This window comes from Lissotriton helveticus, chromosome 1_1 (genome assembly GCF_964261635.1).
Source record: "Lissotriton helveticus chromosome 1_1, aLisHel1.1, whole genome shotgun sequence".
NCBI lineage: Eukaryota > Metazoa > Chordata > Amphibia > Caudata > Salamandridae > Lissotriton > Lissotriton helveticus.
Genome location: NC_136057.1, coordinates 1,935,865,611 through 1,935,889,963, shown reverse-complemented (window position 1 = coordinate 1,935,889,963; position 24,353 = coordinate 1,935,865,611). Strand labels below are relative to the sequence as shown.

General features: G+C 50.7%; 1 protein-coding gene across 1 annotated transcript in view; it reads left to right on the top strand.

Annotated features, from left to right (window-relative positions):
- The first annotated feature begins 803 nt into the window (after positions 1-803).
- The window catches only part of XPR1 (xenotropic and polytropic retrovirus receptor 1), a 577,436-nt gene continuing 553,886 nt past the window's right edge, over positions 804-24,353 (top strand). The window contains exon 1 of the mRNA XM_078643514.1: positions 804-1,139. Coding sequence (XP_078499640.1) covers positions 1,071-1,139 — 69 coding nt within the window. The 5' untranslated portion in view covers positions 804-1,070. The remainder of the gene's footprint in view (positions 1,140-24,353) is intronic.

Sequence of the window (24,353 nt, the reverse complement as noted above, 5' to 3'; positions counted from 1 at the left end):
TATGTGTTATAAGCTTCATTAAGGTTGCCATAAGACTCAGGAATACCAGGGAAACAAGTGTCCACTCCATCACCTCATAAAATGAACATAAGACAGTAGGAGACCTCTAATGATGAATTATGATCGATGCATTGCTCTCCCCTTACAAATTTTACTTTCTAATCGAATTTTTTTTAATGGTTTTTAAAATGTTTTTAATAACATTGTTTGTATGTATTTGCATGCTCTTTAATGGTATCTTTTTAAGTACCGAATAAAGAAAATTTGAAATTTGAAATTGAAAACACCATTGCCAGGACTAACGTTTTGAATTTTTTAAATAAGAACTTTAGTGTATAAAGGCTCGGCTCGTGATCTGGCTCTTAAGGCCAACCCCACAGCTCCCTCAGCCTCTCTAACACTTCCAGGCGCTGGTCACTGTGGCAGACACAGGGTGCCGTTATCTAGCACTCAGCGGGTAAACTTGTCCTAGGTAGACAATGATTGTGGCGGCGGGAAGGGCGTGGCATTCGACAAAGCACCGCCTCTTGTTTTCTACTCTGTTCAAAATAACAGAGGGTGTGACTGAAAAAGCTGTCAGTGTGTCAACCTATCAGAATCTGCATTTTTTTATCCACGCCCTCTAATAGGCGGGTTTTTCTGTAAGGCGGAGTTTAAGTATGACCCTCCAATTTAACTCCTCCTCTGCACCTTCGGATTGGCTGTTACCGTTTTACGCTCCTCCCCTAAGGTGTAGGTTGCCTCTGATCGCTGGGAAGGAGGAGGTGGTTACCATGACGATGACGTCACGCTGGGTGAATTGCGCAGGCGTAGTGAGCGCTCTGAAGATGGCGGCGGGTCCGCAGACAGAGGGGAGAGGGAGGTGAGGGAGGGAAAACAAGGAGAGGGGCTGAGGAGCGGAGAGAGGAGGAAAGAGGGTGGAGAGGGAGGGGGAGGAAAGGAGGGTTACAGTGAAAGGGATCAGGAGAGAAGGGCAGAGGAACCGTGAAAGGGACACACACGGGAGGGAGCGGGTCCCAGGTCCCTGTAACCCTCTATGACCCGCTGACGGCAGCGGTTCCGGGGGCAGCATGAAGTTCGCGGAGCATCTTTCGGCCCACATCACCCCCGAGTGGAGGAAACAATACATCCAATATGAGGTAAGACATGTCTATATTACCCCCTGTAGAGCACCCCTATTAGGTTTCACAGCAGCACCCCTCTTACATTTCTCAACTGCGCCTCTTATTTAGAGTGCTACTTACCCATGCCATCATAGCAGCCCAAATCTATCGGTCCCAGGAGAACCCATCCATCTCTCTACCTCACTACCCATCCATCTCTCCCTCCGCCGCACAATTCATCCATTCAGTCCACCCTTTCACAGCTACAATCATCCTTTCTTTTACAGCCCAGTCCATCCTTCCACATCACCAGTCCCCCACCCTTCCACATCACCAGTCCCTCACCCTTCCACATCACCAGTCCCCCATCCTTTCACAGCACCACTCCCCCATCCTTTCACAGCACCACTCCCCCATCCTTTCACAGCACCACTCCCCCATCCTTTCACAGCACCACTCCCCCATCCTTTCACAGCATCACTCCCCCATCCTTTCACAGCATCACTCCCCCATCCTTTCACAGCATCACTCCCCCATCCTTTCACAGCATCACTCCCCCATCCTTTCACAGCATCACTCCCCCATCCTTTCACAGCATCACTCCCCCATCCTTTCACAGCATCACTCCCCCAGCACCACTCCCCCATCCTTCCACAGCACCACACTCCATCCTTCCACAGCACCACCACTCCATCCTTGCACAGCACCACCACTCCATCCTTGCACAGCGCCACCACCGCGCCATCCTTGCACAGCGCCACCACCGCGCCACCCTTCTACAGCACCACCGTGCCACCCTTCTACAGCACCACCGTGCCACCCTTCTACAGCACCACCGCGCCACCCTTCCACAGCACCACCGCGCCACCCTTCCACAGCACCACCGCGCCACCCTTCCACAGCACCACCGCGCCACCCTTCCACAGCACCACCGCGCCACCCTTCCACAGCACCACCGCGCCACCCTTCCACAGCGCCACCCTTCTACAGCACCACGGCACCATCCTTCCACATCACCACCGCGCCATCCTTCCACATCACCACCGCGCCATCCTCCCACATCACCACCGCGCCATCCTGCCACATCACCACCGCGCCATCCTTCCCTAGCACCACCGCGCCATCCTTCCCCAGCACCACCGCGCCATCCTTCCCCAGCACCACCGCGCCATCCTTCCCCAGCACCACCGCGCCATCCTTCCCCAGCACCACCGCGCCATCCTTCCCCAGCACCACCGCGCCATCCTTCCCCAGCACCACCGCGCCATCCTTCCCCAGCACCACCGCGCCATCCTTCCCCAGCACCACCGCGCCATCCTTCCACAGCACAACCGCTCCATCCTTCCACAGCACAACCGCTCCATCCTTCCACAGCACAACCGCTCCATCCTTCCACAGCACAACCGCTCCATCCTTCCACAGCACAACCGCTCCATCCTTCCACAGCACAACCGCTCCATCCTTCCACAGCACCACTCCCCCATCCTTCCACAGCACCACTCCCCCATCCTTCCACAGCACCACTCCCCCATCCTTCCACAGCACCACTCCCCCATGCTTCCACAGCACCACCCTTCCACAGCCCCACCGTGCCATCCTTCCACAGCCCCACCGTGCCATCCTTCCACAGCCCCACCGTGCCATCCTTCCACAGCCCCACCGTGCCATCCTTCCACAGCCCCACCGTGCCATCCTTCCACAGCCCCACCGCGCCATCCTTCCACAGCCCCACCGCGCCATCCTTCCACAGCCCCACCGCGCCATCCTTCCACAGCCCCACCGCGCCATCCTTCCACAGCCCCACCGCGCCATCCTTCCACAGCCCCACCGCGCCATCCTTCCACAGCCCCACCGCGCCATCCTTCCACAGCCCCACCGCGCCATCCTTCCACAGCCCCACCGCGCCATCCTTCCCCAGCACCATCCTTCCTCAGCACCACTGCGCCATCCTTCCACAGCACCATCCTTCCACAGCACCACCGCGCCATCCTTCCACAGCACCACTGCGCCATCCTTCCACAGCACCACCGCGCCGTCCTTCCACGGCCCCGCCGCGCCGTCCTTCCACGGCCCCGCCGCGCCGTCCTTCCACGGCCCCGCCGCGCCGTCCTTCCACGGCCCCGCCGCGCCGTCCTTCCACGGCCCCGCCGGGCCGTCCGTCTACGGCCCCGCCGGGCCGTCCGTCCACGGCACCGCCGGGCCGTCCGCCCACGGCACCGCCGGGCCGTCCGTCCACGGCACCGCCGGGCCGTCCGTCCACGGCACCGCCGGGCCGTCCGTCCACGTCACCGCCGGGCCGTCCGTCCGCGTCACCGCCGGGCCGTCCGTCCGCGTCACCGCCGGGCCGTCCGTCCGCGGCACCGCCGCGCCGTCAGTCCGCGGCACCGCCGCGACGTCAGTCCGCGGCCCCGCCGCGACGTCAGTCCGCGGCACCGCCGCGCCGTCAGTCCGCGGCACCGCCGCGCCGTCCGTCCGCGGCACCGCCGCGCCATCCGTCCGCGGCACCGCCGCGCCGTCAGTCCGCGGCACCGCCGCGCCGTCAGTCCGCGGCACCGCCGCGCCGTCCGTCCGCGGCACCTCCGCGCCGTCCGTCCGCGGCACCACCGGGCCGTCCTTCCGCGGCACCACCGGGCCGTCCTTCCGCGGCACCACCGGGCCGTCCTTCCGCGGCACCACCGGGCCGTCCTTCCGCAGCACCACCGGGCCGTCCTTCCGTAGCCCAACCGGGCCGTCCTTCCACAGCACCACCACTTACTCCTTCCACAGCACCACCACTTACTCCTTCCACAGCACCACCACTTACTCCTTCTACAACACCACCCATCCAACCTTCTACGGCACAACCCGTCCATCCTTCTACAGCACAACCCATCTATCCATCCTTCAACAGCACCACCCGTTTATCCTTCCTTCAACAGCACCACCCATTCATCCTTCTACAGCACCACCCATTCATCCTTCTGCAGCACCACCCATCCATCCTTCTGCAGCACCACCCACCCATCCATCCTTCTGCAGCACCACCCATCCATCCTTCTGCAGCACCACCCATCCATCCTTCTGCAGCACCACCCATCCATCCTTCTGCAGCACCACCCATCCATCCTTCTGCAGCACCACCCATCCATCCTTCTGCAGCACCACCCATCCATCCTTCTGCAGCACCACCCATCCATCCTCCTGCAGCACCATCCACCCATCCTCCTGCAGCACCACCCACCCTTCTGCAGCACCGCCCGCCCATCCTTCTGCAGCACCGCCCGCCCGCCCATCCTTCTGCAGCACCGCCCGCCCATCCTTCTGCAGCACCACCCGCCCATCCTTCTGCAGCACCACCCGCCCATCCTTCTACAGATTAACCAATCCATCCATCTACGCAGCCCATCCATCCTTCGCTAGCAACACCCATCCATTCTACAGCACAGTCCACCCTTTGTTCAACAGCACCCTCCATCCTTCCACAGCACCCTTCCACAGTGCAACACACCCATTCGTCCGCACTAATTCCCACACAGCCACATTTTTATCTACAATATACCTTCCATTCACACAACACCCCTCTTCCGCCTGCCGTAACACTTTTATTTTTACAGTTTGTCCTGCCATATTCGTAACACTCATGACCCATCCCCCTCTAGCACCACTCAACCACACCCTACCCTTTCTCTTCCAGCACCTTAATAACCTCTTTAATCATAACTCAGTAGTCTTCTGCAGCACTGTCCCTTGTTGCTGTGAAACATTACTTTCTCATTCCTTTTCAGCATCCTTAATCTATCCTTAAACCTAATCTGTATTTTATTCCACCAAAGCACTGATATTCTCAACCCATAGCACTAGCCACTCATCGTTCTGCCACACCTATCCCTCTGTAACACACATCCCTTCACAGCACTTTTAATCCACTCCTAAATATCACTAGTATTCTGTCTCTCCAACGCACCAGTATTCTATACACCACAGCACCCCTATTCCAACCATCCAAAGCGCGCTTATTCTATTCTACTAGATCAGGCTTATTCAATCCATCCAGAGCAAATGCGTTCCTCCGTAGCACCACTATTTTATTTCTCTAAAGCACTTTCATTTCTTTTATCCACAGCATCCATGTTCCGTTCCTCCATAGCACCACAGTTTAATCCTTCCGTATCATCCCTTATGTATCACAACTCACCCACGTTTCTACTGCATCCCTGACCTCCCCTGCACCCCTCGTCCACTCCTTTGCCTCATTCCGACCCAACAATCATGTAATCTCTTCATCCACAGCACCCCTTCATCCAACACGTCAGTCCACCAATTCACATAATTTCTGTGGCACCCATTACTCTACAGCATTCCTTCTTCTGCCTCTACAGCACCGACAGTTAAATGCCACTTCTGCTACTCTTTCCCTCCACAGCCCATATTGGTACTTCACAGCTCCTACCTCCACGTCACAATTCCCATGCAGATTGATTACATTTAATACCTGGCTCCTGTAACCCTTGTGAGTCGCCGGAGAGATCCAGGGGGCACTGGGGAGAAAACAGAACCACCAAGTGCATATCGCTTGCTGTTCACTGTGACTTCGAAGAGCGCTTTGTTCTGGCGTTTCTGCATGCTTACAGTATCTCGGAGTGCTCTGAAGTTGCATGAGGTACCTATATAAATCAACAACACAAACAAACCCCTGATCTACACTACAACAGACCTCATGAATCATTTCGCTGCCCTCCTCCATTCACCGCAGCTCCTTCATCCGGCCACCCTCCGTCTGTAGCACTCTTCTTCCATCCTATTGCTGCATGCACGTCTACGCCCAAAGCCCCCATCCACCCATCGGCAATACCTCATATCCTCGCCTTGCCCTCAAATCTCCGCAACCATCAATACATTGCACCCTTGTAGAGGCACCCCTCGTCTCGCCTTTCCTAGAATCCCATAACTTACCCTCCTTGGCACCCCCACCTATCCCTCCCTGAATTCCAATGTGGAACCTCACCCGTACCTCCCTGTGTTTGTCCCCCGTCATTTCCCCTGTAATGCACTCACCCGCCCCATCCTCTGCCATGGCACCCGCACCCATTTATCTCTCAGCATGACCCTGTTCTACCTTCCCTCTACGCTCCCTATCCACCCTCATCCATATCTCCCGCACTTTCCTCATTGATATCCACCTTCACCTCTTCCTTTGGTGTACACTTACAATTCCCTCTTTCTCCGGGTCCTCACACTTTCCTCTGCAATGCCCTCATTCTCCCTTCCTCTACTATGCTTTCACCAATTCTGCCTGTAACGGTTCCCTCATAATCCTTCCCTTTGTTGCTCCCTCGCCCTTACTTCTGTGGCATCCTCACACTTCCCAAGGCGGTACCCTTCATCTAGCCCTGCCTTTGACAAACCTCATGTCCATGCCAAATCCTGAAGGTGCCTCGTGTGTCTCCTCAGCATTCATTCATCCACAATACCACAGCATCCCTCAAACATAGGTCCACACCATTCTTAACCCATCTTTCTACAACGCTCCTTACACCTGTAGTACTCCTTGCTAGAGGTGGGTGAAGTAACAAATTAACAGGAAGAAACAAGTCAGTGCTTTGGCTTCGCTATAGGAAACCACGTTCGAGCCGAACCACGAACATTTTCAGCATGTAAATCGGTCAACAAACATTGTATAAAAATATGATAGTCTCATCTGTTTTCAATTTTTTTAACATGCAGGAACGTTTCATGTTATAAAAGATTATATGACTGCATTTATTAAGTAATAGTTTTTAAATATCTTAGAATCATTTATGCCTCCCGCTGCTATATCGACAAAGCCATTAGTAAAGTAAGTGGCAAGTCAAGTGTTATGTGCAGTAAACAAAGATGCAAGTCTGTTGTTTTGTGGATCCTATATGTGCCTATATTATTATTATTATATATGGTGCAACAGTATAGTTTATTATAGTCAGAAACACTGGAATTATGCAGCAACGTAGGGCTAAATTATGCAGCGGTGTTGACTTAATTATATGGTAGGAAAGGTCAAATTATGCGGGTTAATGCAACACATTTTGTGATAGTATTATGTCATTTTATACTTGTTAGCATTGTGTGGGCACAGGTTGCACCTCTTTAGTGCCAGCTTAACACCTAAATATAGAAATAAACAATAGAAAGGTAACCTGTCAACCTTTGCAGAGGGCATTTCCCTACGCAGCAACACGTGTTCCTGCGTTTATAGTAACTTTTGAACTGCTTGAGCTTGAAACATATTTTTGTTAAAATATGCACATTCTGCAGCAGATGAAAGATTATGTGGTAAATTCGGCAAATCCATAATTATGTGAAAAAACACCACAGATGCACAATCACATAATCCCCGGGGCTCTGATTATAGTGGTGCTGGAGCAATTTTCAGAGTGGAGGTGCTGCCATCAGTGTTATATCATTAAAGTCGTAAGGATTGTGAAAAACCCAAGCGTTCCATAAAGAACGAGTGTAGCTAATGAGCCATACCCATTTAGCAGGAGAATGACAAGAGTGTAGTATGTAGCTGGTGATACGTTTTGCAGCACGCTATCTCAAATATATGAAATGCAATTGTGATTTATAAAGTGCACTACTACCCATGGGTAAAGTATGGTGTGGTAGCACCCTGTCATTTACAGAAAGCTCATTTTTCCTGGATATGGGCTCTACATTTGCACAGACATACAATTGTACTAATAAAACTATACAGAGTACAAACAATAGTGTGTGTAAATTGGGTTTTAGCGAATATCATTTACACATCCCACGCGGTAAAGTGCCTTCATTTGGTTTGATCCTATTAAAATCTTTGTTTTCATCACATTTCGGAAATGAGGAAAAAAAACTGTGCTTCATTTGTTCTTTCCTAATTGCATATATATTTTGAAATATTTGTGCAGTTCATTTAGATGTATTTCAATTGTATTGTTTGTTAGAAAAAATTTACATCCTACAGCCCTTCCTTTCCCACTCTGTGTACCCAAGCAAGATTGTCATAGTTTACCTTACATAATCCTCTCACCGTGTAGTCCGAGAAAGGAAAGTACACACCATTTCCATTTTAAAAGAATAAGCAGTTAGAGGCATTGCCTGACATTAGGACCTTTGTCTTTGAACACAGGATAAAAGCAAGATCTGCGGCCATATTTATTGCTAATTAACCATCTGAACGGCGCGGTTTTTTGGGGGGTTCTGGAGCATTTTTACTTCCAGTTACTACTAGAATGTGTACCGCGCACATCCTCAAGTGTCAAATTTCAGGGTTCTCCCGTATGCAATGATGAAAAAAAGGGAGGCACTGCGAAATCAAATATTTGCTTAGTTTCACACAGTTTGGTCAAGCGAGCAAGCCAGGGTTGATCCTAGGTGTCTGGTTTCTCCTTGTGTAATTGAAATAATGGATGCGTTTCGCTTTTCTGTGTTTCCATCAACGGTTCATGGTTTCTCTCTAATGCTTGGTGCGTGAGGTTCGAGTGTCTGTGGCTTGCAGAACACACATGAAAGCTCGTCTCGTTTTGGGTTCGAGAGGATCTCCGGCTCAGCCAGAGCCAGCCAAGTGGCTCGTCCATCTCCTGCCTGTAGTAACACCTGTAACCCCGCATACACAGCGCATTAAATGGGCAGGCTCTCTCCGGTATAGAGTGCCTGCACTTGTTTTATTTTAAAGGGAGAGTACCCGCCCTTCCCAGCACTGCTGGAGTACGTTTAATGGGGGAGTACTGACACTTCTCAGGAGCAAAATGTGCCCTAAAGAGCGGGTACTTGCATTTCGATATTTCCATGTAAAGAAAGCACTGTGCATACAGCTAACTGCCATAACGAGCATAATTACCACAGCCTCGCTCACAAAATCTGACCCGAGTGCAGGTAGAGGATTCTAGTTTGAGGTGATAAAAATCTCTCCAGTATTGACGACTTTCATTTCATCCCACAGTTTCCCTATTGTTCATACCTTATGAGCCACCCCCCTCTCGCTGCTTTTAGAATGGGCAATCGGATCTGGTCCCGTGCACCATCGAGTGTCACCCTTGCCCATCGTGAAGGTGTGCGAGGGGGGAGGGCAGTGCCAGACAAAGAGGGTCGTAATCAGTAACCAGTGTCGCCGGATTCATCTCGCTGAGCCGTCCGCCCCCGCCCTGCGGAGTGACAGAAAAGAGACCGTCAACAAGAGGCGAGTCGGGGCACAGCCTCGCCTCACCCGGGAAGGCCGCGCTGTCCCCGGCTCGCATTCCGGTGGTACAGACAGGAAGCTTTAAAAAGGCAGAAGGACGGAACGTGCCCCCTGCCCGAGCCCTGCTAAGCTGAACCCGCCGTCCAACCTGTGCGAGGACCCCTGTGTGAACCCTTCGAGGTCCCGCCGAACCCTCTCCTGTAAACCTCCCCCGCACCGGCTCCGGTGAATCCCATCCCAGGGCCTCCATGTGGGCCACCTGCACCGTCTAGTGTAAAATACACACTGACCTGGGCCTGGCCCCACCCCCGACCGTCTCATGTGCATCTGCTGCCTGCACTATTTCCGTGTGCACCTATCAGCACTGATCTCGTTTGAGCCCTCCGTACTGTCTCCGGTGAACTTCCCCGCACTGACCACGTTTGAATCCCACTCCACTCTCTCCCTGTGGGCACCTGCATCGTCTAGTGTGTACAAACTCCCTCCACTGGCCTCGTTTGAGCCCCACTGGGCCGTCTCGTTCGAACATGCCTGCTCTATTTCCGTGTGGACTTACTTCCCTGCACCGTCTCGTGGGTACCCATCTGCACTGACCCCCCACACTACTCTGCCCATGTGAAGCGTCCTGCTTTGCCTCCTTTGGGCCCCACTATGCCGTAATTTGTGAGCTCCCCTGCACTGACCCACGCGAGTCCCACTGCGCCGTCTCCTTGTGACCCTCCTGCCCTGACCCCGTCTGAACCTTGCTGGACTGACCCTGTTTGACTCCCACTACACTGCCCCCACGCCATGTGAGCCCCTCCCATCGTTTCCGTCCCTGTGCCACCCTCGACCGAGTACCATCTTAGTCCCAAGCTGCTGTCGCCGCCTCACAGCAGTCGGTACAAAAGAGCCTCACCCCACATAGCGTCCCTCGGGCCTGGCCCAAACGACCCACCGTGGCATGTAAGAAACAGAGGCTCACACTGGGAGCCTGGCACCTCGGTTCAGACCCCCAACGGGCACATCACCCTGCTTCACCGACCTCCATGGCTGGTCCTAATACTGCACAAAGCAGAAACCGGCAGCGGCTGCATGAGTTTGTCTACAAATGAACATTTATTGTCGCATCACGACTACTGCGCCTTTAATGCACCCAGTGCACATCCTGCCTTCGCTCCCAGCACCTACCGTGCTAGTCACCTAGTTCAGCCTCTCGACCCACCCCTCTCGAAATATTACACTTTTCGCATCTCCCTCAGATCCCTCTCACCCTTCCAATCGCGCGGGGACACTTCTCATATATTTATTATAGCACTCACCCTACCCTACCTACTACTCCCAGAACTTCGAACCCTGCCCTTTGGATTCAGTTCACACCGCACCGCCACTACATGGCCCTCACTATTGGTGCCTGAGTGACCTACCTCCGAGCACACCAAGCAGCAACTGTTCTCTCTCGGCAGACCCCCTGGCTAGTCTCAGAACATCCCACGCTGCAAATGCCCCTCTGCGTCCACCCACCATGCCCCTCGACCTTCAACCACTCATGGCCCTGCTTCATTGCATGTACGCTCACACACACCAGTGCTCCCTTGCCCTAGTTATTGTCTGCCTGTCCTGATTTGTGAATGTAACATCACACCGTGTATTTTTAAAGCACACATTTGTCACGACGGGCATCTTGGCACGGAATAGCATATATTTTTTGTTACCTAATTCTGTGGCACATTTTTGTGTGCCTCTGAAGGATGAAAGGCTATGTGGCCCTGTCAGGAGTTGAAACTGCTGTGATTATGAGGTCAAACACGGAACCTGCCAGTTTAATACACTGGTCCACCAAAACACAAAGGTGAGCACAGTTGCCCTATATTACATTTTGTTATGGACATTTATATAGCGCACATCCTGCCGTCGGTGTGGCCGCCAAGCACTGTACTCACGGTTCTGTGATTACAATCTCAGGCCGGAGTCTGGTTGAGCCTGTGACTCTGTGCGGCAGGTATTTGCAACCACCATTTTGTTGCAATGTTATTAAGGTCAGTTAAACGTGCCTCTATGGTGTTTGTGTGGTATGAACTGGGGGTCCACCTGTAGGGGTACCAGAAGCACGGAAACTGATATTAATTTGCTGAGTAGAGGGGCTTCAGCAGTGATAACAACTGGTGTCATTAGCTGCACCATTTGTGCTAACGAGGGTATAATGTATTCAGAAAGGGTGCTGGTAATTTGTGCAGCGTTAGAGCTCTCTGCCTGTCTCTGGTACCCCTAACTGCCAGCATTCCTTTCTGTTTTCCTTCTCTGTCGGTGTCTCTCAGCTCAGGCTTTTGAGCAGAAGAATTCTGTGTTTCTTAGAGTCCCCTGCTGTTCCTTGGTTCCTCTGCTTTCTATTTCAGTGCCTTGTGCTCTCTCCAGGCCCTTCCCACGCACTATTAGGTTTTGTTTGACCACCTTGTCGCCCGCAAGTTTGGTCCCGTGCCATTTCGCCTCGATTTCCGGGATTGGATGGTGCGTGAGCCACGCCATAGAGGTCAGAGGAGAACCAGGTCTTATGTTAGCCAAGCCCCTGCCAGGGCAGACTCGGCGCGCGCTGAGCGGAGACGCGCTGCACACATTTACATGGGAGTATGAGCATTTGTATGTTTATGTTGTGGATCCCGGGAATGCCCCTGTGGTTGTGTGCACAGCAGCGGCTGGGAAGGATATCCCGCTGTTCTCGTGTTGTGGTCGGGCTTTACATAAACTAGTTCAAGTAAAAAAAATCATAAGTACAATGCTTAACTCCAGCATGCTAGTCTGCGCCGGGTGTGCAGGGCATCTTGCCACATTCTGCATAGACTTTAAAGATAGTTCTGCCGGGAGAACCCATTCAGGTCTATTCCATATTTGAAACCATGGGCGATCAGCATCACCTTAAGGCCCTCGCACTTCATTGGCTACTCTGATGTGTGGCTCTCAGCAGAGGTTCTCTCGGGACTGGGTGGTGGTTCTTCTGCTTCAACCACAAACAGCAGTGATATATTACTCGAGGTAAGCAGTAGTTACTGACTGATAGCCTTACTACGCATACTGCCTGCCCTGTTGTCCTCTCAGTAACCAGACACGCCAGTCACAAAAGTTAGTTAAACTATTGCTTGCAGTAAGCAGTATTGACTGATAGATCCGCTATGAATAGTACCCTTTGCCCGCGACTGCTAGTGCCACAAACAGTTGTACATTTATTACTCGTGATAAGCAGTATTGACTGATAGACCCACTATATGTACTGCCTTTATTGTTCCCGCAGAGCAGTACTGATAGTCACTAGCAGGGTTTTTTAATTGCTCGCGTTATTCCATTGATTGTTGCTGGAAGTGGTATCTTTATCAACGCTACCAAAAGGCAGTGTTGTCCACTCTAAGCTTGTACTAACTCCCAAACACAGTATGCTTGGTACCTTTACTGCTACCTCAAAGCAGCACAGTGAGAGTCTTCACAAGAAGCATCTTTTATTGGTTGAGCTAAGCAGTACTAATGGAGCCAATGACTTTTCCTTTACTGCTCGTGCTGAGCAGGACTGCTAGGGCTCTTACCAGTAATACATTGTATTACTTGTGCTAAGTACTGATGATGGCGCTGCTAAGTCCAGTAGTACCGTTCCTGCTCGTGCTGAGCAGGACTGCTTGAGCCCCTATCAATAGTACCAGTGGAATAGCAGAATAGTAGAGCAACCGCTTATATCACCTTAGATTACTTGAAATAAGCAGCTAACATCAAAGTACCTCTACTGCTTGCATGGAAAGTAGTAAAAAGTAAAGTAAAGTCCACATTTGTAAAGCGCACAATCACCCGTAAGGGTCTCTAGGCGCTGGGGGGCCGTCGGGGAGATTAAGCGAGCTATTGCCCAGAGTCACATGGTGCTGGGCTAACCTGCCGCCGGAGCCGGGGATCGAACCGTGGTCCCCAGATTGCAGCGTCAGTCGCCCTGGCCGCGGCGCCACACCTCTCCCTCGGAATTAAATGTATCCAGTACTGCTTCTTTATATGGAGGTAGGACACACAGTACTACTAATAGTGCAGTCATAAGCAGTGCACACGCACCACATCCCAGGACTTTGGGAAATGTGATGAAGCACATACGTCATGCCACCCCTTTTGAATCGTTTTAGCATGGTAACAAGCAAACAGAATCCGGTATTATTTGTGGTGGTTAGTGAAACAACGATTTTACAGATTATCACTGCTGCGAAGGTGGAGACACCAGATGATGTAAGTGCAGCCAAGAATGGCACTTAGCAGAACAATGATGACACTCCTGAAACACCTCAGATCCCAATCGGGCATTGCTAGGGCAAGAGAAGTCAAGAGGCTCTATTGCCTATTCAACCTGGAAGGGAGCGTTTGTGTTATAGGGATAATCCAACGCTAATGATGAGATATGGGGCGAACCGTGGTTACAGTGGCCTATGCTTACAACCAGATGACCTGTCTCTAGTGGATTGTAAGTGTGGCCATTATATGTTTCAGATTGAGTATCTGGCATATGGCGACTGCCAATGCTGTTGGTGTATCTGTTGGCTGTATTTAGTAAACAAGCATTTACAATGCAACAGTTTCGCCTTTGCAAAAGTTAGAGCTATTGGCATTGTAATTGACAACATTTTTATTATTTATGTGTTGATTTTGAAAATAGATATACAAATGGCATTGTCATTTACAATGCCAATAGCTTAATCTCTCGCAAATGCGAGACCTATTGCATTTGCACCCACACAGAGCAACACACAGAGCCACATGCACCCACACACAGACAGAACCACACACACACACAACCACACACACAGACAGAAACCCCCCACACACAGACAGAACCACACACACACAGACAGAACCACACACACAGACAGAACCACACACACAGACAGAACCACACACACAGGCAGAACCCCCCACACACACACAGACAGAACCCCACACACACACACAGACAGAACCCCCCACACACACACAGACAGAACCCCACACACACACACACACACACAACGCAGGTTTCAAGTTGTCACTTTACTACGGCTCTAACCACGACGACATGACCTCACTTTCTCGAGACAAAAAGGATTTGGGGAACAACTAAATGGGAGGCCGATGGACAAATATAAGCGGTAGAACTGCATTCTTCAAAAAAATGAAAATTGGACTATAATAACAAGACTTGAACCTGCTTCTCCAGCTATAAAGTTGGCAGCTTTGAGAGAGGGAAGGAGGGCGGAGGAGAAGAGACTGCTGGAGTGATAGCATAAGACGAGAGCGGAGGTACGAATGGCTGATGTCAGCGTTAAAGAGAGAAGCCGGCTTCAAGAGGGAATGGATGCAACAAGCTCTGAAGAGGAGAGAGGTAAGAAGGGCGGAGGAGTAGAGACTGCTGTAGTGACAGCATGAGTCGAGAGCGGAGGTACGAGAGGCTGATGACAGCAGCGAGAGGTTAAGGAGAGAAGCCGGCTTCAAGAGGGAATGGAAGCAACAAGCTCTGAAGAGTGAAGGGGAGAGAGGGAATAAAGGCGGAGGAGAAAAGACTGCTCGACAGACAAACACTAGACAGAAACTAGACAAACACCAGCAAACAAGCTTTGGCAAAGCCAATAGGTCTGGACTTGATGGCTGTGATTTTCTGACCAAAGCCCCTCTAAGTGGATAGATTATGAGGGAAATGTTTAGAGAAAACAAATGTCTTAAAGGCCAGACCGAACAAAAAAAAACACAGTAGACTGATGATACGGCTAAATCTGCCTGAAAGGCCAGATCTCAAAACAACCATCATAACTAGGCTCTGTTAGAGAAATCACTATTGGCGGGCACCTGGTGTGTAATTCTTTTACAAGTCAGCATCCAGCACTCGGAAGGGGCGAGCATGCCTTTGAAGATTAGTCCCCTCGGAAGCCACAAGTTATTTCCAAGTTTATTTTAATGTAGATAAGAATAGAGCCCTCAGTGAATACTGATATTAAAAGTGAGTTAAAAGTGAATGAATATGGTAGCTTAACATGCGTGGGAGTTATGACGAACATAATGATAGGTGGGTGATTGGACTGATTAATGGACAGGTGGATGCAATGAGGGGTGTAGGGAAAGAGGAAGGTAGGCAGGAAAGAACGACCAAAAGACAGATGGATGTGCGGATGAATGAATGACTGCATGGATGGACGGATGAATGGATGGATGATGCGTGGGTGGATGGTTGCAGGGATAAATGGTGGCAGTTGGTAAGAGGTAAACAGTGAGGAAAAGAAGTGAGTAGGCAAGGATAGACAGACAGATAGATACTCGTCAAAGCGGAGGCTAAAATAACATTGTATAAAACTTGTCCAGGAAAACAGAAGAACAAATTTACATTTAATAATAAAACGATTTCTTTCCCTCTCCCTGTTTTTGGTTTTATTTAGTGTCATTGCAGCGGGCCCCAGAGGGTATAGTATATAACGTTTAGTAATGATAAAGTATACAGTGACACTGACGTTTTTGGCCAAGTTTTTGTTAACACCTGCGTGATGCCTTCTAACTCATTTCCATGTCTAGTTATAGGGAGCAGCAACAAGGCTTAACTACTAGTTGCCAATTTAAACCACAGGCAAACACTATGCACGTGGAAGTGACGTCGTCCCAACCATGGTATAGTCGCCTGGATCCTTAGCGATGCTATGTATCTAGCAGGCACACGCACCCTTATCTGGGATAGATGCGGGGATGAAGGGGCAGACCCATTCTATAACCGAAAGTAATACTCACCGCTGCTCCAGGCAGCCCAGAGGTGGTGATTGTCTGGCCAGGCTAGGAGATGGCCATGCACACTGGAGCACATTCAGCAGCGCGGGCACAAGATGGAGCGTGACTTGGGGCCTGTGGCAAAGAAACAGGGGCTGGCAGAGTTCGCCCTCCCCGTACAGAACACTCACATTACCGATACCGTTAGGGAGGGGTGAGACTACAGGACCTGGCGGGGAGTCGCCGAGGCCAGCAGCAGCAAGCAACAGAAGGCTGGGCGCAGGAAGTGACGTCGTCCCGACCATGGTATAGCCCGGGTGGCTCTGGGCAGTGTCTAGAGCCAAACTGGCTGCCAGGCGGATCTGGGTCGGAGGAAAGGGCATACTTGCCTCGGAAACTATTGCACTCACCAGTAGTAGTTAAGTTAGCGAGGATATGTGGAATTTCCGTCCGCAAACGGACAGGTGTCCCCCCAATTGTGTTTCTAAACTCGAATTCGAAAACGAGCACTTGCCTCTATAAAAGAAGCCCAAACTAGCCCTAAACTTCTACCAAATCTAGCCGAACTTATTAAATGCAATTTTATATATAGCGCAAACTTTACCCGAAGGTGTCAGAGTGCTTTACATAAGAATCAGTTGCAAAACATAAGGACTTAGAATTACATACGTTACATAAAAGATACAAACAGAAAAATTGCAAATGTACAAGATGTAAAGTCACTCAAGGAAGAGATACAAATGGATATACTCTAAGCGTCACATAGGAATGGTAGAGAGTACAGAGGTCTACTGCATATACCAGTGATCAGAGTTATCTCTATATACATAGGAAAGGGATACAAATGGATATACTCTAAGCGTCACATAGGAATGGTAGAGAGTACAGAGGTCTACTGCATATACCAGTGATCAGAGTTATCTCTATATACATAGGAAAGGGATACGAATGGATATACTCTGAGTCACATAGGAATGGCATAGAGTACAAAGGTCTATTGCATATACTAGTGATTAGAGTTATCTCTATATACATATAAACTCCAAGTAGATTTTCTCAGGTCAGGACCCCAAAAAAACCCAGGAAAGCAGAGTTCCATTAAGTGGGGTCGGAGGGGGGACGCAGTCACAACACCAAGGGAGGGTGGGAGGGATACAAGGGTATGGAGAAAAGGCAAATCAGAAAAGGGAAGAAACATTTGAGGATCGTCCGGGGGGAAACGAGGGAAAAGTGTAAAGGACGAGGGAATGGACAAGATGGCGGGTCAGGGTCCAGAGAAAAGCGGCCAATAACAGCAGCAAAATGGAGGCCAGGACAAAAGAAAAAGTAAAGAGGTCCATGAGAGTCCGTGGCGGGGCAGGCCACTCCGATGAAGAGTGTTCTCTGGGGGCCTGGGGTGGGTATGTTCCGTAAGGGGCTGCGTTATTTATTTATTTATGCGTTTTTATATAGCGCGGACTTTACCCGAAGGTGTCAGAGGCTTGACAAAAGGAACAGAATTGATACATGAGAACATATCAAATGGGCAAATTACAAAAGCAAACGTTACATTAAATGAGGCAAAAGTGACAATCGTGAGCCAACAAAATACAAGAGGTAGCAAACGGTGCATTACAGGAGGAAAAAGTGACATGTGTGCAGGTTACAAAAGTGTACAAAGTACAAGTAGAGGTATAATACTGCAATAAATGGAGGACACTCAAACACAAGAACAAACGTTACGTAGGCACTTGTGCAGGTAGCGAAAACAAACAAAATGTAAGAGGAGCAAACAGTGTGTTACAAGAGAAAAGTCCGCAGGACCGCCATCACTCACTGCAGGCTCCGGTTTCCACAGGCTCTGGTGAAATGTGAAAGCTGCTGCTGATTGGTGGCTGCTCCTGTCAATCACCAGCCCAGAATCACCTCGGCAGCGGTAATTTCCCCCAGGAATCTGCAGTCCTTACATTACCACCGACCTCTCAATCCAGTCCCAGCGCCTGCTTCCTCATTTGACGCTTCGTGTGACCTTGTTTCTTCTTGTGTGACTAAAGGCCTTGCGAGTGTGTCTGATTGCGACACTGCACACACGTGTTACAAGTGCCAGGGGCTGTAAGGCTCCTGTGATCTGAAGGCCGGGGTCGCCCATGTTTGTGATGGAGGTGACTTCTAAACCCGACCAGAAGGGTGGGGCCTCCTTCCTCTGTGTGCACAGGGTGGGCGATCGCTCCCGCACAGAGTGCACACAGCATCCTGAGGACGGCCCAAAGACGCTGATCACACCCCAGCAGAGGCCTCTGGACCGCACCATGGGGGCCCAGCAGCGGCCATACAAGTGATGGGACATCGAGCAAGTCCGCAGGACCGCCATCACTCACTGCAGGCTCCGGTTTCCACAGGCTCTGGTGAAATGTGAAAGCTGCTGCTGATTGGTGGCTGCTCCTGTCAATCACCAGCCCAGAATCACCTCGGCAGCGGTAATTTCCCCCAGGAATCTGCAGTCCTTACATTACCACCGACCTCTCAATCCAGTCCCAGCGCCTGCTTCCTCCTTTGACGCTTCGTGTGACCTTGTTTCTTCTTGTGTGACTAAAGGCCTTGCGAGTGTGTCTGATTGCGACACTGCACACACGTGTTACAAGTGCCAGGGGCTGTAAGGCTCCTGTGATCTGAAGGCCGGGGTCGCCCATGTTTGTGATGGAGGTGACTTCTAAACCCGACCAGAAGGGTGGGGCCTCCTTCCTCTGTGTGCACAGGGTGGGCGATCGCTCCCGCACAGAGTGCACACAGCATCCTGAGGACGGCCCAAAGACGCTGATCACACCCCAGCAGAGGCCTCTGGACCGCACCATGGGGGCCCAGCAGCGGCCATACAAGTGATGGGACATCGAGCAAGTCCGCAGGACCGCCATCACTCACTGCAGGCTCCGGTTTCCACAGGCTCTGGTCAAATGTGAAAGCTGCTGCTGATTGGTGGCTGCTCCTGTCAAACACCAGCCCAGAATCACCGGTGCTGTAGGAGATCTCAGCAGCGGTAATTTCCCCAGGAATCTGCAGTCCTTACATTACCACCGACCTATCAATCCAGTCCCAGCGCCTGCTTCCTCCTTTGACGCTTCGTGTGACCTTGTTTCTTCTTGTGTGACTTAAGGCCTTGCGAGTGTGTCTGATTGCGACACTGCACACACGTGTTACAAGTGCCAGGGGCTGTAAGGCTCCTGTGATCTGGAGGCCGGGGTCGCCCATGTTTGTGATGGAGGTGACTTCTAAACCCGACCAGAAGGGTGGGGCCTCCTTCCTCTGTGTGCACAGGGTGGGCGAGCGCTCCCGCAAAGAGTGCACACAGCATCCTGAGGACGGCCCAAAGACGCTGATCACACCCCAGCAGAGGCCTCTGGACCGCACCATGGGGGCCCAGCAGCGGCCATACAAGGGATGGGTCATCGAGCCCGAAGGATGGAGCCCGCCGACAAGGTGGGTTCTCCCGCACTTGAAATGATAGGTGCACTAAAACACGCCCCAAAGCACCCCTTTCTTTCCATTACGCCCTGTCCTCGATTGCAGCTCTCGTATTCGGTGTTAGATGGCGGAATCAGGGTTGGTGCGAGCATCCCACCCGTGCAGGTCAAACACGTACAACCCAAGTCACGGCTCGGTACGGAGGCCGCAGTGGACGGAGCCCGTCGAATGTTACTCAGCGCCTCGAGCGGTTTTCGCAGCGCTACCACCGACCTCTCAATCCAGTCCCTGCGCCTGCTTCCTCCTTTGACGCTTCGTGTGACCTTGTTTCTTCTTTTTTGACTAAAGGCCTTGCCAGTGTGTCTGATTGCGACACTGCACACACGTGTTACAAGTGCCAGGGGCTGTAAGGCTCCTGTGATCTGGAGGCCGGGGTCGCCCATGTTTGTGATGGAGGTGACTTCTAAACCCGACCAGAAGGGTGGGGCCTCCTTCCTCTGTGTGCACAGGGTGGGCGAGCGCTCCCGCAAAGAGTGCACACAGCATCCTGAGGGCGGCCCCCGACGCTCATCACACCCCAGCAGAGGCCTCTGGACCGCACCATGGGGGCCCAGCAGCGGCCATACAAGGGATGGGACATCGAGCCCGAAGGATGGAGCCCGCCGACAAGGTGGGTTCTCCCGCACTTGAAATGATAGGTGCACTAAAACACGCCCCAAAGCACCCCTTTCTTTCCATTCCGCCCTGTCCTCGATTGCAGCTCTCGTATTCGGTGTTAGATGGCGGAATCAGGGTTGGTGCGAGCATCCCACCCGTGCAGATCAAACACGTACAACCCAAGTCACGGCTCGGTACGGAGGCCGCAGCGGACGGAGCCCGTCGGATGTTACTCAGCGCCTCGAGCGGTTTTCGCAGCACTGGAGGATCCGCGGATCCAGACACATCCTCGGCCGCAGAGACCCGGGCGGCCAGGGGAGGAGGAATAAATCATGGAATTATCAATTTTATTTATTTAATGCGATTTCATATAGCGCGAACCAGCTGTGATACATAAAGACTTAAGATTACATAAAAGATACAAACAGAAAAAAAAATCAATCCGGCAACAAAAAACGCCCAGAAAGGCATGACGACAAAAGGGGCGGGACTTAAAAAAAGTCACCGAAACGCCCCCGAGTCGCGTCGGGACGGGGAAAAGAGTAACGGACACCCATCTCTTCCAATGGCTAGCCTCCATTTATAGAGCTAGCCAATGAAAGAGAGAGGCGGAATAAAGCCCCACATTGAAGTCATAAAATCTCGGGCTCCGCCCACACTGCTTACGCAGTGTGAGCTAGGCCCGAGACCTAAAAAAGTAACTGTTGGTGTCAGCAGTAAAAGAAAGAGGTGTGTTAGGTGGGGAGAAGGGGGGGGTTATATGTTTGAATCTTACTGTGGGATTCTAGGTTAACTGTGTTTCTTAGAGTAGCCTATAGACATCTAGTGTGTATTGACTTTGTCTGGTGGTTTTTGTCTGGGATAATGATGTGGGTGGACAATGCTGTGCAGGGCAGGGTAATTATAACGTCCTCGGCTGGCCCTGGCAAACATGGTGCTTCCTGTCAATCCTGAGTTGAGCTGCTCGTTCTCAGTCTCAGCTTGCACACAGGCATGCTTCCAGTTTCTCCATCATTTTGCTGACCATCCATGCTCCACCAGCCTCCTGAACATCTTTCCTTCTCTAGGTTGCTTCATCCGCTTCTACACATTTCTTCCTTGCAGATCCAGTTCTCGCTTCCAGGCTTGTTCTCTTTGCTTACTCCAATCCTTTCATTGGGCTTACTTCCATTTTTTCTTTTCTCCTGCTCATGTTGTTCTATGCCCACTCGCTCCTATTCTTGTTCTCTTTACCTGCTCCCAGTCCTTTCTGCTAGCTTACTCCCACCCACCTGCTCTATTGTTTTCCACCTGTTCATTCTGTCTTGTTCTCTTTGCTCGTTTCCAGTCCTTTCTTCTGACCTGCTTCCATTCTTTTCCCTTTGCCCGTTCCAATTGTTGACTTATGCTAACTCCCAGTCTTGGGTTCCTGGTACTTTTTGTCGCTCTTGGTCTTTCATCTTGCCTGGTCTCTGCTAGCTCCCCCTCTTTCCACCCTGTTCACTGTTGGGCGCCTCCACTCCCTCATACTCCTAGTTTTCTCTTTCTTGTTTTGTCTCACCCTTTCTCCTTGGCATTTTCTTCTTCCTATCCCTCTCATTTCCTTCCTAAGGCACTAGTCCTTTTCAGCTCGCCACCTTTCCTTCCCAATTTTTCACACAATCTTTGCGCTGGCTCCCTCTCAGGAACCATCTACCATAAAGGACACCATAATTCTCTAACCTATGTGTTTTAAGTCTTACACCAGAGTGATGGCTTTGATATCCATCGGAATCTTTCATGTTTGCACGCCCTGAACCGCAGTCTGGTCCAGTACCAGTTTATTATATCAGCAACCAGAGGGACATCTCTGTTGTCCCGTGTGTGATTGCTGTTTGTATCCTCAGATGTGAGATTGTAGACTTTTCTCCAGAGGGACACCTTTTATGTCTCAGGTTTTGGTGCAAGATCTGCATGTTCAAAGAAGTCTCTGAAGTCTTGGGTCTGGCTGTTAGATCGGTATGCTAAGAAATTGCTCTGCTCTTTTTGTGTTTTTGCAAGATCTGCATGCTTAAAGATGTCTCTGAAGTCTTGCGTCTGACTGTTAGATTGGTATGCGAAGAAGCTGTTCTGCTGTTTGTTTTTGCAAGCTCTGTATGCTTACAGATTCCTCTGAATTCTGGAGGCTGCCTTATAAATCTGATGTTAACAGATTGCTGTACTGTCTTGGGTGTTTTTGCTTGATCTGTATTCATAGAGATGTTGTCTAAGATTTTAGATCTCCGTGGAGAGATGGCTCTTCTCTCTCTTCTGTTGTTGCTAGAATATGTGCTCAGTGATTGTCTCTCCCATTTCGAAGTTATTGCTGGGCCTCTGTGCTACGAGGTAGCTTCACTCTGTCAGGTATTGTTGCTGGGTCCCTGTTGGAAGAGGGCCCTGCTCTCTTTGAAGTTATTTCTGGCTGTGCTTGCTTAAAGATGTCGCTGTCATCTGGGATGATATTATTGCATGTTCATGCTTCGATAAGGCTTTGTTGTTTTGATATTACTTGGAGATGGTTAGTCTGTTTTGGACCTTATTGCCAGTTCTGCATACAAAACAATTGCTCTCCTCTTTCAGATTTTCTAGATCTCAGTATTGAGAGGACTTGGATTTTTTTGTTGAATCTTGTGGAGAGAGGGCTCAGTTGTCTCAGAGGTTTATTGCTCGATGTGTAGGCTTTGAGATGTCACTGCTATTTTGGGTGCTATTGCTAGAGCTCTGCCGAGTGTGACTCTTATGTCCCAGGATGTATTGCTAGATCTCTTTGCTAAGGAATGACCCATTGGTGCTACATTTACATACTTCAAAATGGTGCGGCTGTCTCGGGTTCAATGGGTGTTATTGCAGTTCTCTGTGGAGAGACTGCAATACAGTGCCTGGTGTTCTTGCCATAGTTCTTGGTGGAGAGGCTGCAATACAGTCTCTGATGTTATTGCTATAGTTCTTGGTGGGGAGGCGTCAATGCAGTCCCTGATGTTATTGCTATAGTTTTCTGTGGAGAGGCGTCAATGCAGTCCCTGATGTTGTTGCTATAGTTCTCTGTGGAGAGGCTGCAATGCAGTCCCTGATGTTGTTGCTATAGTTCTCTGTGGAGAGGCTGTAATGCAGTCCCTGGTGTTATTGCTATAGTTCTCTGTGGAGAGGCGTCAATGCAGTCCATGATGTTGTTGCTATAGTTCTCTGTGGAGATGCTGTAATGCAGTCCCTGGTGTTATTGCTACAGTTCTCTGTGGAGAGGCTGCCATGCAGTCCCTGATGTTATTGGTATAGTTCTTGGTGGAGAGGCTGCAATACAGTCCCTGATGTTATTGCTATAGTTCTTGGTGGAGAGGCTGCAATACAGTCCCTGGTGTTGTTGCTATAGTTCTTGGTGGAGAGGCTGCAATGCAGTCCCTGGTGTTGTTGCTATACTTCTTGGTGGAGAGGCTGCAATACAGTCCCTGATGTTATTGCTATAGTTCTTGGTGGAGAGGCTGCAATACAGTCCCTGATGTTATTGCTATAGTTCTTGGTGGAGAGGCTGCTGTACAGTCCCTGGTGTTGTTGCTATAGTTCTCAGCGGAGAGGCTGTAATGCAGTCCCTGGTGTTATTGCTATAGTTCTCTGTGTAGAGGCGTCAATGCAGTCCCTGATGTTGTTGCTATAGTTCTTGGTGGAGAGGCTGCAATACAGTGCCTGGTGTTCTTGCCATAGTTCTTGGTGGAGAGGCTGCAATACAGTCCCTGATGTTATTGCTATAGTTCTTGGTGGGGAGGCGTCAATGCAGTCCCTGATGTTGTTGGTATAGTTCTCTGTGGAGAGGCTGCCATGCAGTCCCTGGTGTTATTGCTATAGTTCTCGGTGGAGAGGCTGCAATACAGTCCCTGATGTTGTTGCTATAGTTCTCTGTGGAGAGGCTGCCATGCAGTCCCTGGTGTTATTGCTATAGTTCTTGGTGGAGAGGCTGCAATACAGTCCCTGATGTTATTGCTATAGTTCTTGGTGGGGAGGCGTCAATGCAGTCCCTGATGTTGTTGGTATAGTTCTCTGTGGAGAGGCTGCCATGCAGTCCCTGGTGTTATTGCTATAGTTCTCGGTGGAGAGGCTGCAATACAGTCCCTGATGTTGTTGCTATAGTTCTCTGTGGAGAGGCTGCCATGCAGTCCCTGGTGTTATTGCTATAGTTCTTGGTGGAGAGGCTGCAATACAGTCCCTGATGTTGCTATAGTTCTCTGTGGAGAGTCTGCCATGCAGTCCCTGATGGTATTGGTATAGTTCTTGGTGGAGAG